Source organism: Puma concolor, chromosome E1, assembly GCF_028749965.1.
Source record: "Puma concolor isolate L17-30 chromosome E1, mPumCon1.1.hap2, whole genome shotgun sequence".
Taxonomy (NCBI): Eukaryota; Metazoa; Chordata; class Mammalia; order Carnivora; family Felidae; genus Puma; species Puma concolor.
Window position 1 is genome coordinate 12,565,273 of NC_141680.1, and position 16,620 is coordinate 12,581,892.

At 51.8% G+C, this 16,620-nt stretch overlaps 1 protein-coding gene across 6 annotated transcripts in view; it reads right to left on the minus strand.

The window, feature by feature from the left end:
- MPRIP (myosin phosphatase Rho interacting protein) overlaps window positions 1–15,306 on the minus strand; it is a 146,349-nt gene extending 131,043 nt beyond the window's left edge. For 5 of the 6 annotated variants that reach the window (XM_086686231.1, XM_086686230.1, XM_086686226.1 and 2 more), the window contains exon 1: window positions 15,051–15,306. In XM_086686231.1, the coding sequence (XP_086542357.1) occupies window positions 15,051–15,173 (123 nt within the window). In that variant the 5' untranslated portion in view covers window positions 15,174–15,306. The remainder of the gene's footprint in view (window positions 1–15,050) is intronic. The other variant, XM_086686232.1, reaches the window with a different exon arrangement.
- Window positions 15,307–16,620: the final 1,314 nt, after the last annotated feature.

Below are 16,620 nucleotides of genomic sequence, written 5' to 3' on the forward strand. Positions count from 1 at the left end.
TGTGCTGACAGCAGGGAGCCTGCTTGGGATTCTATCTCTCCCTCCCTCCATCTCTCTCTCTCTCTCTCTGCCCTTCCCTTGCTCACACAGGCACACATGCACGCTCTCTCTCAAAATAAACATTAAGGAAAAAAAAAAAGAATATAACCTGCCCCATACTCTTCACATTGAGTCCCTACCACATGCCCGGTACCCACACTTCATTTATTCTTCAGAGAGCCCTTGGTGGCAGGAAGTAAGGGTGAGTCAGTCCTGGAACGTGCCTGCTGCTAGAGAGGGCAGGCACTTGTCTCCAGTGGTCCCCTTATCACCTTCTGCCCTTTGCACGTCTGACGCCTCACTCCCAGGGATGCCTCCGACCCCCGCCCAGATTCTCCATCACATCAGCCCGGTCATGACAGGTGTCCTCACCGCCCACCGCCTTTTAACAAATGGTCCACAAGGGCCAGATCGGTGATTTTCAAAGTGTGGCAGTCGTTCCCCTGAACGACTGTGGCTGAGTCGGTTAAGCATCTGACTTCAGCTCAGCTCATGATCTCACGGTCTGTGAGTTCGAGCCCCGTGTCAGGCTCTGTGCTGACAGCTCAGAGCCTGGAGCCTGCTTCGGATTCTGTGCCTCCCTCTCTCTCTGCCTCTCCCCTGCTTGTGCTCTGTCTCTCTCAACGTAACATTAAAAAATATAATAATAGGGGCGCCTGGGTGGCTCAGTCGGTTAAGCGGCCGACTTTGGCTCAGGTCACGATCTCACACTCTGTGAGTTCGAGCCCCGCGTCGGGCTCTGTGCTGACCGCTCAGAGCCTGGAGCCTGTTTCAGATTCTGTGTCTCCCTCTCTCTGACCCTCCCCCATTCATGCTCTGTCTCTCTCTGTCTCAAAAATAAATAAACGTTAAAAAAATTAAAAAAAAAATAATAATAATAATCAAGAGCTTAAATAAAGGGTCACCAACACAGAACGTGTGGGAACTACTGACCAAGCCAATCATCACCCAGCAAATCCTCGGGTCAATGACTGGCCCGTCCTGCCCTCATGACACCCCTGCTTCCCTCAGTGCTCTGCTCAAGGTGTCACCCTGGCCCGATTATACTTCTCTGGCTCTCTGTCAGCCTAAACACAAATGAGCCTTCAAGTCCATCTCCAAGTTTCTACTCAGACTCCTTTCTCCTCAACAGCACTACCTTAAAAGGCCGCATCTCACACCAGACTCACCACAGAGGCGGTTACATACAGTCGATCTGGAAATGAAACAGACTCCTGCACACGCCAGGCAGGGAAACCTTCCTCTCAGCGAGGCAGACCTCTGCCAAGGAGAGGAGGCCTGGAGAAGGGGCTGGGCTCCACAGGGGCCACGCCCACTGTGGGTCCTCTCCCCCGAGGCCTGCTGCCAAGGGAGGCTGAGATGCCAGAACGACCAAGCGTTCACGACCTGAGTGTTCCTCAGGAGTCCCATACGTACACTGCACATACACTGCACTTACATCCTTCTGTATACATCAAACACTTTAATCTACTTGGAAATATGTTTTAAGTTTGTTTATTTTGAGAGAGAGAGAGTCCATGTGGGAGGGAGGAGACAGAGACAGAGAGAGAGAGAGAGAGAGAGAGAGAGTGAATGTCCATGTAGGAGGGGCAAAGAAGAGACAGATAGAGAAAATCCTAAGCAGGCTCCACACTGTCACCGACTCGGAGCCTGATCCCACAAACTGTGAGATCAAGACCAGAGCCGAAAACAAGAGTCGGAGGCTTGACCGGCTGAGCCCCCCAGGGGCCCTCTGTTAGAAAACAGCCATGCAGGGGCTAGAGTAAATCAGTGGTTTTCGAACGGTGAAGACAACTGGAGTTTGTGCTTTGGGGGCCAGGGCAGAGCACGGGGTGGGGCGGAGCCTGGTAAGGGTGGTGTCACAGGTGACACCACAGTCTCTCCTCCTAGCCCTCACATCTGAGTTCTGTGTTCCATTTCAAGGGGCTCTGTGCCCCACTACTAAAGAAATGGTCTGAAAACTGATGGCAGAGTAGTGAACAGGCCAGATAAGCTCTTTTCCCTCTAATTTCCCCCAACATCCCTTGGAGGCCCCAAGGCAGCAGCTCCCCACGCACCTTACCAGCAGAGTACCTCCGCGGCGCCCTACGTCGTCTGGCCTTCAACTTCCAGGCCTCCTCCGCCCCCTCCCGCCAATATTAAAGCCCCAACTTAGCTCCTTCCTGGCAGCTCCACTCATCTTCAGGTTAGACAAAAAGGAAAGGAAGGAGAGACTGAAGCTCAAAGTGGCTCAGCCACCCCTGAGCATGGACACAGCCCCTCTACCAACACGTCAAAGCTGCACACCGTGCCCGCAACCCAGAGGGTTGGCCTGTACCCCAGCTCCCCACCCTGGACTCCTACAAATGAGGAACACCGGGCTTTCAGCAGCGCCGTGCGCACCGTCCTCCCACCCGGCAGTCTGCAGTGCTGGCGTCTGGCCTGATGTACTGATTCAAAACACAGCAGAATTAGCAGGGGACCCGGCAACTCCACGCCTCAGTCTCCAACCAGAAGAACCAAAAGGAGATGTCCAAACAAAACATATATGCGAATGTTCACAGCACCATTCATGATGGCCAAGATGTGGAAACAGCCCAAACATCCATCTACAGATGAAGAGATAATCTAAATGTGCTATGCCCATATACTGGAATATTATTCAGCCATAAAGAAACAATGAGGTACTGATTCATGCTATCACGTGGATTAAGTCCGAAAACATGCTAAGTGCAAGAAGCCAGACAAAACACTACATATTCTAGGATTCCATTTTGATGAAATTTCCGTAACAGGTAAATCCATAAGGACAGAAAGCAGACCGGTGGTTGCTGGAAACGGGGGGTGGGGAGTAACGCCTTAATAGTTACGGGTGTTCTTTAGGGACGATAAAATGTTTTAAACTACAGAGTGGCAAGGGCGCCTGGGTGGCCTAGTCAGTTAAGCATTCGACTTCGGCTCAAGTCATGATCTCGGGGTTCGTGAGTTCGAGCCCTGCATCGGGCTCTGTGCTGACAGCTCAGAGCCTGGAGCCTGCTTCAGATTCTGTGTCTCCCTCTCTCTCTGCCCTTCCCCCGTGCACATGCTCTCTCTCTCTCAAAAATAAACATTTAAAACATCTAAAAAAAATTATAGCATGGTAGTGTTAGCACATTATGAATGTGCTGAATGCAACCAAATTGTACACTCCAAAATGGTTAATTTCGTGTTATGTGAATTTCACTTCAAAAAACAAAAACCCCAAACAAAACCCGCACACATGGCTCCTTAGATCCTCAGCACAGAGAGAGTGAAGGAAGGAACGCAGCTGATGGCCTGCTCTGGGTTCTCCCCTCCCACACGTCCCAACTCAGCTGCCCACTCACCCCTCTACCCACACACATGCCCTGCAAGCCCAGCCCATGCTCAGGGCTCCTCCCGGCATTGCAGCAGCTGGAGGAAGAGGGAGAAAGTGACATTTTAAAAAACCTCTTCCCTGTTCAGTCTTGACAAGGAGCCCATGGCCGCGGGATTTTTGGAACATGACGCCATTTGTGGCAAAGGGAGGAATGCTAGAGAATGCGTGGGGACACATTTCTGGGGCTTTGCAGGAAAGAGTCACACCCTCTCCCTTAAAAAGCAGCGCTTCCCATTAAGAAACAGGTAGGACAGGAAAGTGTGATAGGAAGGAAAAAAGAGACAGGAAATCTAAATAAGTTCAGCCCTAGCCTCATACTCCAACCCCACCCTTCCCAGCACACACGGGCAGAAACCCAACGTCCAGAAGGCCCACCTGACCCCGCTCAGGTCAGCACGGGAAAGAGTCGGAGGAGGAGGCCCAGCGTCACACTGTCTGGGTTTGCATCCCAGCTCTACCACTTACTGTATCGCCCTTGGGCGAGTTACACGACCTCTTTCCAGCTCAGGTTTCTTATCTCTCTACTTCATAAGGCCGCTGTGAATATAAATGAGTTAACCGTGGCCTGGCACACAGCAATTACTGTTAGCTACAAATGCCATCGCCTCCACAACAAATCATCCCAGAGCATGTCAACTGCTCCTTCAATTTAAGTATAAGAAAACCTCCACATCACGGGAGGCTGCATGGCCACACTGCTTGGTCCAGCTCCCCCAAAGAGGACCCCTAGGCTCACCGGGTTTCGAAGCAGGAAGGGAGCTGGAGGGACCAAGAGTCAGCAGGCTGTCTGCAGAGATGGCATCTGCCTGTTAGAAGAACTTGTTTGAGGCTCTCACAAGGAACCACTTCTACCGGTTTAGACCCTATAGAAGGGTCCCCTCGGCAGAAGGCTCCCTCCCTGGAAGTGTGTGGGATTTGTAAAGCCTGGGGAGGGGGTGCGGGGAGGACACTGGAAGGACCCACCAGCTGGCTGAGGTGAGTGAATCAACACTGGTGACCAAAGGGCCAGGACGTGCCCTGGCCCGATCTCCCACCCACCTGCCCATCAATTTGGAATGAGACCTGGGCAGCCCCCTACCCTCCTCCGGCAGTTTCACCAGGCCAGGGGCACAAGGACTTTGATTCCTAGACAAGCATCCCGGGGACACCAGCAAGAGCATGGCTTCTCTCAGTCCTCCCCTACCTTGTTGAAGACAACTCAGGACACTTCCATGCATAGTGACTCCTGAAATCAGGATCTGCCACTGCCACTCACGGCACCTGCACCTGGCACTTCTCTGAGCTTGGCAGGGGCTCCGAGGTGGCTGCTGTGCTGGCCACTGCCCTCTAGAGCAGCCCACGTCCTCTAATAGTAAGTCTCAGGCTAACAGCACTTGGCCCCTTCACTTCCTATCCTCTACAAATTCTTTTTTTTTTTTTTTTTTTCAACGTTTATTTATTTTTGGGACAGAGAGAGACAGAGCATGAACGGGGGAGGGGCAGAGAGAGAGGGAGACACAGAATCGGAAACAGGCTCCAGGCTCTGAGCCATCAGCCCAGAGCCCGACGCGGGGCTCGAACTCACGGACCGCGAGATCGTGACCTGGCTGAAGTCGGACGCTTAACCGACTGCGCCACCCAGGCGCTCCCTCTACAAATTCTTAAAACCAGTTCAACTTTTACACTTTAAACATGTTCTGAAAATCAACTCCACACAAGCAAACGGACTGCGGCCTTTCCAATCCCAAGGGGCTAACGTGAGGAAGTTGCTAGGGTGGTGCCAAGTAGCTCAGCAGGAGAGGAGGCAGTCTGGGCTTTTGTTCTGTGGGCGTGGAGGTAGACAAGAAACACAGCTGGAGGGGTAGCTGTTCTACAAAACCAGGGAGGCAGGTCCTCTCTCTGGGTCTACGTTTGGGAAAACGAACCCAATTTCCTGAGCGCCCCCCATGTACGCAAACATTTACAAATTCGGCACTTACGACTTACACCACCTTCCGGCATTAATATCACAGGCAACCAAGACATGGGTAATATATAGACCCCAGTTTTCAGAGGAAGGACACAGACACTTCAACTCTGAGAAACCTGCTCCATCGGCATGAACACAGAGCCAGGACGGGAACCCAAATCTGAGCTGAAAGCCCCCACCGTCAACCATTCCATTCCCTTACGTGAGCACATTAAATGAAAAGTGGGACTGTGTCAGATTTCTAGGTCAGAGCAGGTCCCCGGCGGAAGACAAACGAACGTCTTAATCCCAGTGAGCCCTGAGGCTCCCCGCACCCCAGGTCGCTCACCAGCCCGAGTGGAGAAGCTCTGGGTGTGGCACCTGGAGACCCAGGAGACGTGGACTCTTTCTGTGGCTCAATGGAGACTCCCAGAAGTTGCTCCCCCTTCCTCTGGCCCTTTTAGCTACCGGCCAGGACCCGTAGGAGGTAAAACGCTGCATCTCAAAGGGTGCCACAAAGCCTCCCTGGTCCGTCTGTTAAAACCAGTGTTTTAGGACCTACAGAGACCAAGGACACAAGATTTCCTGATTCTGAATTCCTCTGGGGGAAAAACAGTGCTTCCCGTTCAGGGCTGTGCCAAAGGTGTGGTCACCGCCACAGACCAGCAGCCTACTGGGGGACACGGACCACCCCAAGGCTGAGAAGATTTTAGGACTTGCACGATGTCCTGCACCACTGCCCTCCCCACATTCACCCCCGTGCACCCCAGCAACTAAGGAATCCAAGTCAGGGCAAGGCCCTGTCCCGGATAGTAAAGGTTAACACTTTTTATCAAACATAGGGAGGTCAAACAGAACTTTGGAAAACCCACACTAGCCTTCCTGTGACCTAGGCAGGTCACTGAACTGGGTCTCAGTGGCTCCATCTGCTAATTGGGGATGACCCCTCACCTGCTTAATTACTGGCGGGGGGGGGGGGGGGGGGTGTTTAATCACCCAGCCCCTGCAGGCCTCTCCTCTCAGAGCTAGGAAGTAGAAATCCCTTAAACAGGTTTGATTTTGTCTGCAATACCCAGCCTCCTACAGAAATAGCACCAAGTGAACAAGTCAAAGTGGCCTTCCCAAGAAGAGGGAAGACAGGTTCCTGGTCTCACAAAGGCAGCATGGGAACCACATGGAACCAGGTTCCGTATCACAGCTCCATTGCTAGGCAGCTCAGTGACCTCGGACAGACAACCCAACCTCTCTGAAACTCAACATCTCCTCCTCTACAGACGACCAAGCTGCCGAGAGCGGAACGAGACTGTGGCATACGACACGATGTAAAACAATGGAGGCTCAGGGAACCTGGGTGGCTCAGTCAGTTAAGTGTCTGACTTCAGCTCAGGTCACGATCTCATGGCTCGTGAGTTCGAGCCCCACGTCAGGCTCTGTGCTGACAGCTCGGAGCCTGGAGCCTGCTTCACATTTTGTGTCTCCCTCTCTCTCTGTCCACCCCCTCCCCCCGCCAAGGCTCTGACGCGCACGCACTCTCTCAAAAATGAGTAAACGTTAAAAAAAGATTAAAAAACCAAACAAACAATGGAGGCTCAGGAGGGTCTGATGTACCCATCTTACTGCAAACTTCCCCGAAGACGGGGCAGGTCACCATCCAGCACCATGTGCAAACATCAAGCTGAACATAAAGGGAGAAAGGAGCTGGAAGGGTTACAGGCTCCAGGCAAAAACCAGGCTGTGGTTTCAAGTGAACTAGGATGACCCTGACTGAGAAAACCAGCGAGTGGTTTGGAAGATTCCAGTTCCAGTCTCCAGAGACAAAATGCCAGCGAATCAACCCACTGGCTCTCTTGCCCCCAAAGGAAGTGATAACATAAAGGGAGCGGTGGGGCTGGGCATTCAGGGGTTCCAGGCCGGAGCAGCTGTGAAACTGTCCACAGATGATCCTACGGAACCCTAAACTGCTAAAACTGGAGGAACCACAAAGTCTAGGGCACTTGTCAAACCTGCCCCTCACAGCCTCTGGAGATGACCAGAGGACCCACGGGTGAGAAGCAGAGGTGGCTGAGAGGCCAAGCTCCAGGCTCCAACCTCGGATCACCCAGAACCGTGTCACTTTTTCTGTTTCACACAGGGCATTTCCACAGAACATTCCTTGGGGTGAAAGGTTCTGCGATTTACTGTACCTTTGAAAACTAATGACCTGGTCCAACTGTGCCATTTCAGATGGGAAAGTGAGGCTCTGAGAGGGAGTCTCTAAGGATAAAAGAAAAGCCCGTTTTCTCAGGTTAGATACTTTTAAATCAGCATCCAGCGCTCTCCACCCCTCTCCTGTGCCTCTCCCCCCCAACCCCCCATTAGGATGTTGGCAGTAGGATATTACCTCCCTCTTGTCTCTTTTCCCTCGTTGCAAGACTCTCTGGTCTCTTTCAAGACTAAATGGCAGCTTGGGAACAATTTAAAGATAAACATTCCAAGTCAAATTTCTTTATTTCAGCTAAACAGTATCAGGGTTCTAGTAATCAGGAAACAGCCCAAACAAAGACTATTCCCCACACGACAGGCCGTCAGCATGCTTCCTGGAATATTAATTACCACAAAGGGGGTTGAGTAACCTCCACAGGCCCGGCCAGCACCCTCCATCCATTCCATTAGTAGATCACTCCCTGTACACAGAATGGGGGCACCAGCTTTATAGGTGGGAAACCGAGGCTCAGAGAATGTAAGTGACCTTCCTGGGTCACCCTGCACGTCTGTGCCAAGAATAGAACACAGGTCTTCGATTGTAGTCCTTCTGTGTGGCGAAGGAAAAAGAACTCAGAAAGGTCAAGTAGCAGGCTAGAACACAGGGAAAAAAGCAACTAGAATATAGCTGCAAAACACTCACAAATACAAAGGGCTGTGTCAGAATGCAGGCACGGCGTCCAGTGGGAGGGGGCCGGGAGGGGGCACGCCAGTTTACCCCCCAGGCTCTCACTGGCACCCTCCTCCCTTCTGGAGGGAGAGTGAGGGCCGGAGCCCCAGAGCTCTCAAACACCACTAAAAGGAGTCAGCAAGACGTGACGTTCGAAGAAAGAACCCTCAAAAGTTGGCAAGAGACACCAAGCGGAGGACACAAACAGGAGTAACAGGAGGAGAGAACTGTTCCAGGAATCCTCAACGCAGGCTGTTGGCACGACACCCCGAAGGGGGAGGAACCCCCCGCCCCGGGCACGGCCTTTACACTCTGTGCCTCCCCCGAGGGTCTCAAGGGCCTAGCTGTGGGCCCGGCTGCCCCATCCAACACCGTCCAACGTTGCCAGCACCAGCCCCGTGTGGCCAGAGCTCCCAGAAAGCGGCTAGCCTGAACCAAAAGGTGCCATAGAGGTAAAAGAATAACTTCTTCATATGTTGAAAGGATAATACTTTGGATTTGTTAGGCTAAATAAGATAGAATTACAATGAATTTCACCTATTTCTTTTTACCTTTTTTAATGTGGCACGTAGACAATTTTAACCCACAAATGTGGCCCACATTATAGTTCTATTGGACAGGGCTGGTCTACCCCACAGGCCAAATCTAGCCACTAGCTGGTTTTAAGGCCCCCAAACCACGAATGGCTTTCACGATTCTAATTGATTATAGAAGTACCTTCATAAACTCCTCGATTTTGCCTATTGGCCTACAAACCCTAAAGCTTTTACTATCTGGCCCTTTAAGAAAGAGTTGTTTAGTCCCCAGGTCTAGACCCTAAACACAATCAGATATGCACTCCAGTGACACAAGGAGCAGAGGGCAGGTTTGGGATACGCATGTGCGTGTGTTATTCTTGCACACTCAGTTTTAAAAATGAAGGTAAAAGCCACATAACATAAAATTAACCATTTCAAAGTGAACGAGTCAGTGACATTCAGTACATTCACAATGTTAGGCAAACAGCATCTCTATCTAGTTCTAAAACATTTCATCACCTCCCACAAAGAAAACCCCAATCCCATCTGCAGGCACTCCTCTCTCCCCCTTCCCCCAGGACTCCGGCAACCACTAATGTGCCTTCCCTTTCCATGTATTTACCTATTCTGGACATTTCACGTAAACGGAACCGTGCGGTATCTTTGTGCCTGGTTCTTTCATGGAACACATTTTCGACAGTCAGATCGCAGCATGGTCAGTACTTCGTCCCATTTTTATAACTGAGTAGCCCATGATCTGGATATACCAAAATCTGTTTACCCATTCACCCACTGACGGACATCCGGGTTGCTGCTACCTTTGGCTGTTATGAGTAGCGCTATCGCAGACGTACGCATGAACGTATTTGTTTGAATACTTGTTCCCGATTATTCTGGATATACTTAGGAGTGGAATCACTGGGTCATACGGTAAGTCTTTTGAGGGAATGCCGAACTATTTTCCACAATGGTCGCACCATTCTCCATTCCCACGAGCAATGCAGGAGGTTCTAATTTCTCCACATCCACACCAACACTTACTAACATCCCTTTTTTCATACAGCCATCCTAGTGGGGGTGCAGTAATACCTCACTGTGGTTTTGATTTGCACTTCCATAATAACTAACGACACTGACCATCTTTTCCTGTGTTTGTTGGCCCTTTGTAAGGTCTGGGATTTTTACATACCCCTGCCAAACACTCTACCAATGTGCACGTAAATGATAAATCTTCTGAAAAGGATGAGCATGAAAGCTCCCCGTTGCTTATGAGACAAACGTTAAGTGAAATAAAGAAGTTCCAGGCCCTAGTTCTTTTTTTTTTTTTTAATTTTTTTTTTAACATTTATTTATTTTTGAGATAGAGAGAGAGCATGAACAGGGGAGGGTCAAAGGAAGAGGGAGACATAGAATCTGAAACAGGCTCCAGGCTCCGAGCTGTCAGCACAGAGCCTGACGCGGGGCTCGAACCCATAGACCGCGAGATCATGACCTGAGCCGAAGCTGGACGCTTAACCGACTGAGCCACCCAGGCGCCCCTGGGCCCTAGAACTTCTAAGAATGTCACAGGAATAAAGGGAAATCATCATTTACGGAGACCAAGTCCTGGCACGCCCACCTGTGTCTGGGACTCCCACCCCAAACCCCCAGCACCCCTGGCAGTGGAGGGCAGCACAGTGAGGGGCACCATGAGACTGAGAGGGCTGAGAGGAGACGCAGGAGGGCTGGAAGGGGCCTGGCAGAGACCAAGACCAACCTCCTCATTCTCCGGACGGGAAAATCGAGGCCCGAGGAGAGAAAACAACCCAGCCAAGGTCCCACAACAAAACAGCAGTAGAGGCAACTAGAACTTAAGTTCAGATGCAGGACTCCTTCCACAAAAGGCACACTTAAAATTGTACAAGTCGGCAGGAGAATGAGACATCACGTCAGGTCAAGAGCCACCACCAACCCCAGAAACCCACACTAAGGCTGGGAAGGGGATCTAGAAGCCAAGAACCCTGGGCTCCAGACCTACTGGTCCCACTAACCACCAACCCCTGTGATTCACCTCCTTTCCCCACCTGCTTCCCTTGTTTTACTCTAAGTGGCTTCCTGAGTGACTGACTGCACTCACTCCCCGGACTCCAGAATTCCTACCCAGCCCACACCACTCATCGAATCACCTACTTGCCTGAGTGGGTGATTGCACCTAAGAACCAAACCGGACCTCCATCCCCATGAGGTCAAATTTACGTATTAATTCTGTTTCCTCCCCACCCCACAAATCTACTCCCAGTCTGTTATTCTCAATCTTTGTAAAAGGTACTGTTATCCACCCAGGTCTTCTCAGTCCCCACCTCCAATCAACCTCCAATAATATCCTGTCCCTAGTGTCTGATGGCTCCTTCCATCCTGGCCAACACGGACCTGGAGAAGACCTTTACTGTAATTTACCTGGATGATTCAAGACAGTCTTTTAGAGCTTCTGCTTTAGGCCAAAATTATTTTCCTAAAACACAAGTCTGATGGATTAGAAAGTTATGCATAAAAATAACTACAGGGGAAGTACAAGTATCTGAGACTTTATCATCTTGAAAACAAGACCTTCATAAGCATGAGATTAAAACTACAAGCTAAAAAGGAAACACGGAAATTTAACTGCATTCATACTTAAAACTACCACTTAAAAAAGAGAAAAAGAGAAATGCAGGGAGAAAATACCTGCAATATATGACAGGTTCAGATTAACATCTAGAGGAGGGGGCAGCAAACTATAGTTTATAGGCCAAATCCTTCCAGCTGCCTGTATTTGTAACTTTGTAAATACAGTTTTATTAGAAACAGCGATACCCCCAGTTAGTTTACGTATTGTCTAAAGTGGCCTTGCACTGCGGCTTTTGCACTACAATGACAAAGTTGTGTAGTCGCTACAAAGATCATATGGCCCACACTGCTAAAATATTAACTATCCGGCCTTCTAGAGAGGGAGTCCATGGACCCCTGACCTAGGATATATACAGAAAGCTCCTACAAACCAGTTTCGGGGAGGAGGAGAAGGCGGGGAAATTGACCCAACAGAAAAACATATGAATGGGCAGTCAACATAAGAAACAAAACACATGTAATAAATATTATAAAAAGAGACTTAACCTCACAGGTAATTAGGGAAATTATTAAAGAACTAAATCGTTTTGATAACTTCCAATCCTGGCAATGGTATGACACAGCCTTTTTTGGAAGGCAATTTAGTAATATCTGTAAAAAAAAATTCAATGTGCTTGATGTCAACCCAGCCATTCTATTTTTAGCTATCTGCCCCCAGAGGAATACTTGCATTCGTGCACGCACACACACCCAAAAGCATTTAGAAAACTGTTTGCTGAAGCATTCACAGGCTGTAACAAACCCAGAAGTAACCTTGCTGTCCATCAATAAGGGAATGGTTAAACTATGGCACATCCCTGATGGCGTAATATGCAAAATAATTTTGGTGTATTTGTATGTCACACCATGAAAAGAGCTGTAAGACACATCATTAAGAAGCAAAAAAAAAAAAGTTCCTGAACAAATACATATATAGTTTAAATACATATATCATTTAGGTTAAATAAAGGTTTTAACTGTGTATTCAAGTCCATATGCATATAGAGAAACACACGGGACTGAAGGCTAAATGCCTTAAAAAGGGGGGTGGCCACAATGATCACTGATCTATCTTCCAGCCTTGAAGGTCTAAAATAAGCGAGGGCAGGGAGGGGCAGCAGGAAGCAGGGCCTTGGGGGAGACTGATGGGAACCAATTGGCTGAGGTTTTCTAATGGAGCCAAGAGGATGAGAGTAAGGCTGGGGGAGGCCGGATGCAGAGAGCAGCAGCTAACGCTGCTGGCAACAGCCCTGCGTCTCCCTCCTTCTCTTTTCAAGAGCAGTTTCTTCCTGAAAGATCCCAGGAGGTGGAAGGCTGGCCTAATCTCTCCCTGCACAAATAACCCCACTCATTATTTCAGAAACTACCATCCCAGTTGTGCCCTGGAGGACTCAGGCCTGTTTTAAAATCCACAACTGAACCGTGAATACAGTTGAAGAGTAAAGTACTCCAAATATGCAACACTCTCTCTTGATCCAATTAATAATCAACAGAATTAAAAAAAAAAAAAAGAATTTAACAGATTCAATTCAGATATGCAGGTCCTATTCTAGTTTCTCTAAGCTTCAGAACCAGAAAACAGTCCTTATGAGGTGTCAACATCCAATCTACCAATTCTAGCAGTTGCCTGGAATAACCAGAAAACTCTCTCAGAACAACCCTTGCCAAACCCATAAAATTCCTAAATCCAGGTGTACTGTTCCCTAGGTGATTTTTGTTTGTTTAATTGTTAAGAGTTTAATAAGATACCATTCTTTGCTTTTCATAGGGTGAGAGAGGTAAGCCAGGGATCCCTACTCCCAAATTTTAGAAAAGGAAATGAAACTGTACAGAGACAAAAGAACTTATTCAAGGTCACACAGCTGAAAGTGACAGCGAAGACAGAAGAAAGGTCTCCTGACTCCTGGTCCGAGTCCATCATCACCACATCAACTGCTTCCCCCCCAAAAAAGGCATCCAGTTGAGAAGACGGGAGTCACCCTTAAAAGCCCACCCCTGAACATCTTACCAGGAAGCTGAGTTCTACTCTTCCCAAACTGACCTGGCCCTTCTATCCTAAAAACCTATGACTTTGCAGCCATGAGTGTTTGGTTAAGCTTTTGGTTTTTGGATGAAAGGAGTCTTTTCTGGCTGTTGGGATTCTGCTCTCAGAGAAAGACACCATGTCTCAGGCCATAACCCCGGCCCTGCCACCCCACTCTGGTCTGCCATGTAAACAAGTCAAACCCTGTGAGTACTTAAGTAGCATTAAAAACAGCCAGGCCGTACACTTCAAAGCAATGTTTTCCATCTAAGGGGTTCTTCTGCAAAAGGAGTGGCTACAACTAGGTCACACCGGACCGGAATGTGAAGGGAGGTCCCCTGGCCTCATTCGGGGGATGAGAGAAAGCTCTGAAGAGGACTGAGACTGGGGGAGAGGCAAAAAGGGACCACAGATACAGCCCAAGGGGATGCAGACAGGGCTTGATCAGGAAATCCAAGGAATCTGCTTGGCCCAAAGACCTCCAAGTACTCCAAAGAATCCTGGGGATCCTGAGGATTCTCTGGTACACTGGGAGCTCAGAGAGGAGCAACCAGGGCAGGGGTACCCAAAGGCCAGTGGGGACTGCAGCCCAACTTCTTAGGGAGCTGTTACGACACAAATTCCTTCATCTCCTAGATCATTCCAGGAATGGGGCTCCACGGCTCCGTATTTTTAGAATGTGACTCTGATGCAGGTTTGGAAGCCGCTGAACTAGTCCACGGCCCTCATATGGCAGACAAGGCCGTGAGAAGTGAACGGACTTTGCCGAAGGCACGCAGGTCTCCCCATCCCTAGCCAAGCGACCAAGAGAGCTGGGAGAAAAGGGTGGGGAGAGGAGCCCCCAGCTCTCCCATCAACAAAAAGCCCTCTAGTTCAAGTTCAAGCGCCAAGACCCTCCTCCTCAGCCTTGAGGACCATTCACCTCTCTCCCATCACTGACAGTGACAATGATTCAGAAAACGGACAAGCTGGGTCTGACAGGAGGGAAGCCCACAGTCCACCCTGACCGTCCTGCTCCCCTGGCCTCTCTGGGTGCAGAAGTCAAAGTCGGATCCTAAAACAGACTCTATGGGGGGTACTGCGAAGCAGCAAGCAATCCCCAAGCGCTTTGTTCCTCCTAAGAAAAACCAGGCATTTTTGAGTCACCCAAAAAGCATGAATCACACGGCAGGGCTATGGGAACGGGAAAGGATGTTATTTTTCGGCATACTTGAGGATTTTCCCTTTGTCCCGGCTCTATCAATACACTTCCCGCTCCCTCCCTCCCCCCCCCCCATCTCCATCTTCACCACCCTCCCCAGGACTCATGTACATTCTCTCTGCTCCGTTTTTATTTTCCCCAGGATCCTTCAGACGCACCCCCACCCCCGCCTGCCTCGGGAACTGGGCAACGTCCGCTCTCCTTTCCAGAGAAGGATGGTGGTCTCACCGGCGTCAGAACTGGGGGGAGGCGGCCAGCGCCCCCTGCGAGCCACTCTCGCCCGCCTCGGCCGACTGCCTGCAGCACCTAGCGGGGCGACTGCGCCCCCGGAAACTTCCAGCCCAAGGGGGCCGCCGGGGGTCTGGGGGCCGCCCAGCGCGGGGCCCGGGTCTCCGCCTCGCGGTCGACCCCGGGACCCCCACCCGCTCACCTGCGTCAAGTCCTCGTCGTTGAGTAGATGCGACTCGCGGGGCTTAAAGCAGTTCTGACACTTGCTCTTGTTGAAGATGTTGGCCTGGAATTTCCTACACGGGTTCTCCTTGGCCGCCGACATGGTCGGCGCGGCGGCGGCACAGGCCCGGCGGCCCGGCCCGGCGCGCGCTCCGCGGCGGACGGCGGACGGCGGCGGGCTGGCGGCGGCACCATGCACGGCGGGCTCAAGCCGGGCTCAGCGCGGGCGCCGAGGCATGCCCCCGCCGGCCAGCCGCCTCACAGCCGGGCCGCGGACGCAGGCCCGGCCGCGGCCGGAGCGCGCGCCCCCGGCGGTCAGGGCGGCCTCGCGGGCCCCGGGACGCGAGCGGGGCCTCTCCTCGCACGACGGCGCTGCGCTGCACGGCGCGCCGGGGCACCTCGGCGCCGAGCCCCGCGCCCGGGCCCTTAAAGAGCTCGCAGTCCCCGCCGCCCGCCCGCACAGCCGCCGCCCGGCCTCCGCGGGCCCATGGACGCGGCCTCCCGGGCCCGCTGCCTCCCCGAGCTCCGGCCCGCCTCCCAGGCGCCGGGTAGTTGCCGGTCCCCGGGGTCGGTCCCCGCCGCCACAGCTGCCCTCGGCGCCCAGCGGCCGCAGCAAATGGTAGCGGAGCGCCTCGCGCACTCCCGGGGCGGGGCAGGCGGGTGGGCGCGCTGGCGGGCGGGCGGGGGAGGAGGGAGCGATAGGGGCAGCGCGCGGGGAGGGGCCACGCCCTCCACGCGATCGGCAGCGCCTCCGGCCAATGGGAGGGGAGCGCTCCAGCTAACAAAGAAAACCCTCGGCCAATGGAAACCGGAGGCGGGGACAAAGGGTAGCCGGGCGCAAGGTAACTTGTGTAGGCGAAGGAAGGTGGGGGCGCCGAGATGGGACGTTCAGGTTTGGTGGACTGGCGCCGGAGCTGGCTGGGTCCTGACAGCTGCACGGGCTGGGGCGGGGGCTCGCGGGGGAAGGGGCGGAGCCGACCTCCCGGCTGGTTCTGCAAACCTCTGGCTTCCAACCTCGTCTTTCCGCGCCCTTTCTGGACACCCGAGCCCAGCTCTGAGCGGATTAATTTGACACCTACTGTGTGCCAGCCCCCTCCCCGCCCTCTGCGCCGTAGTTAGCATTATCCAGAGGGGCTACTGTCCCGAGTGCTTGATATGCGCTAGCTCATTAAAGTTTCACAGCCTCTCCATCATCATCCCCATTTTACGTATGAGGAAGCTGAGGCTCAGAGAAGTTAAGAAATAGGAGGTAGAGTTTCAAGGGATGACTAAGAGGAGATGTCAGCCTTGAAGAGCTGTCAGTTCTATTATGGGAGATTAGTGAAGGCTGACTCTATGCCAGGTACTGAGCTAGGCATTCTTTCCCCCATTATGTGTTTGAGGAAATTAAGGCTCAGACGCCTGAAGTAATTTGTGCAGGGTCGCTCTGCCAGGGGGCCAAATTGTTACTCCAATCCTACACTGTCCAGCCTCATGGCCAAAAGACCTCCTGGGAGAAGACTAAAGGAGGCACAGGCAGAAGATCCAGGGACCCAAAGAAGCGGATGTGC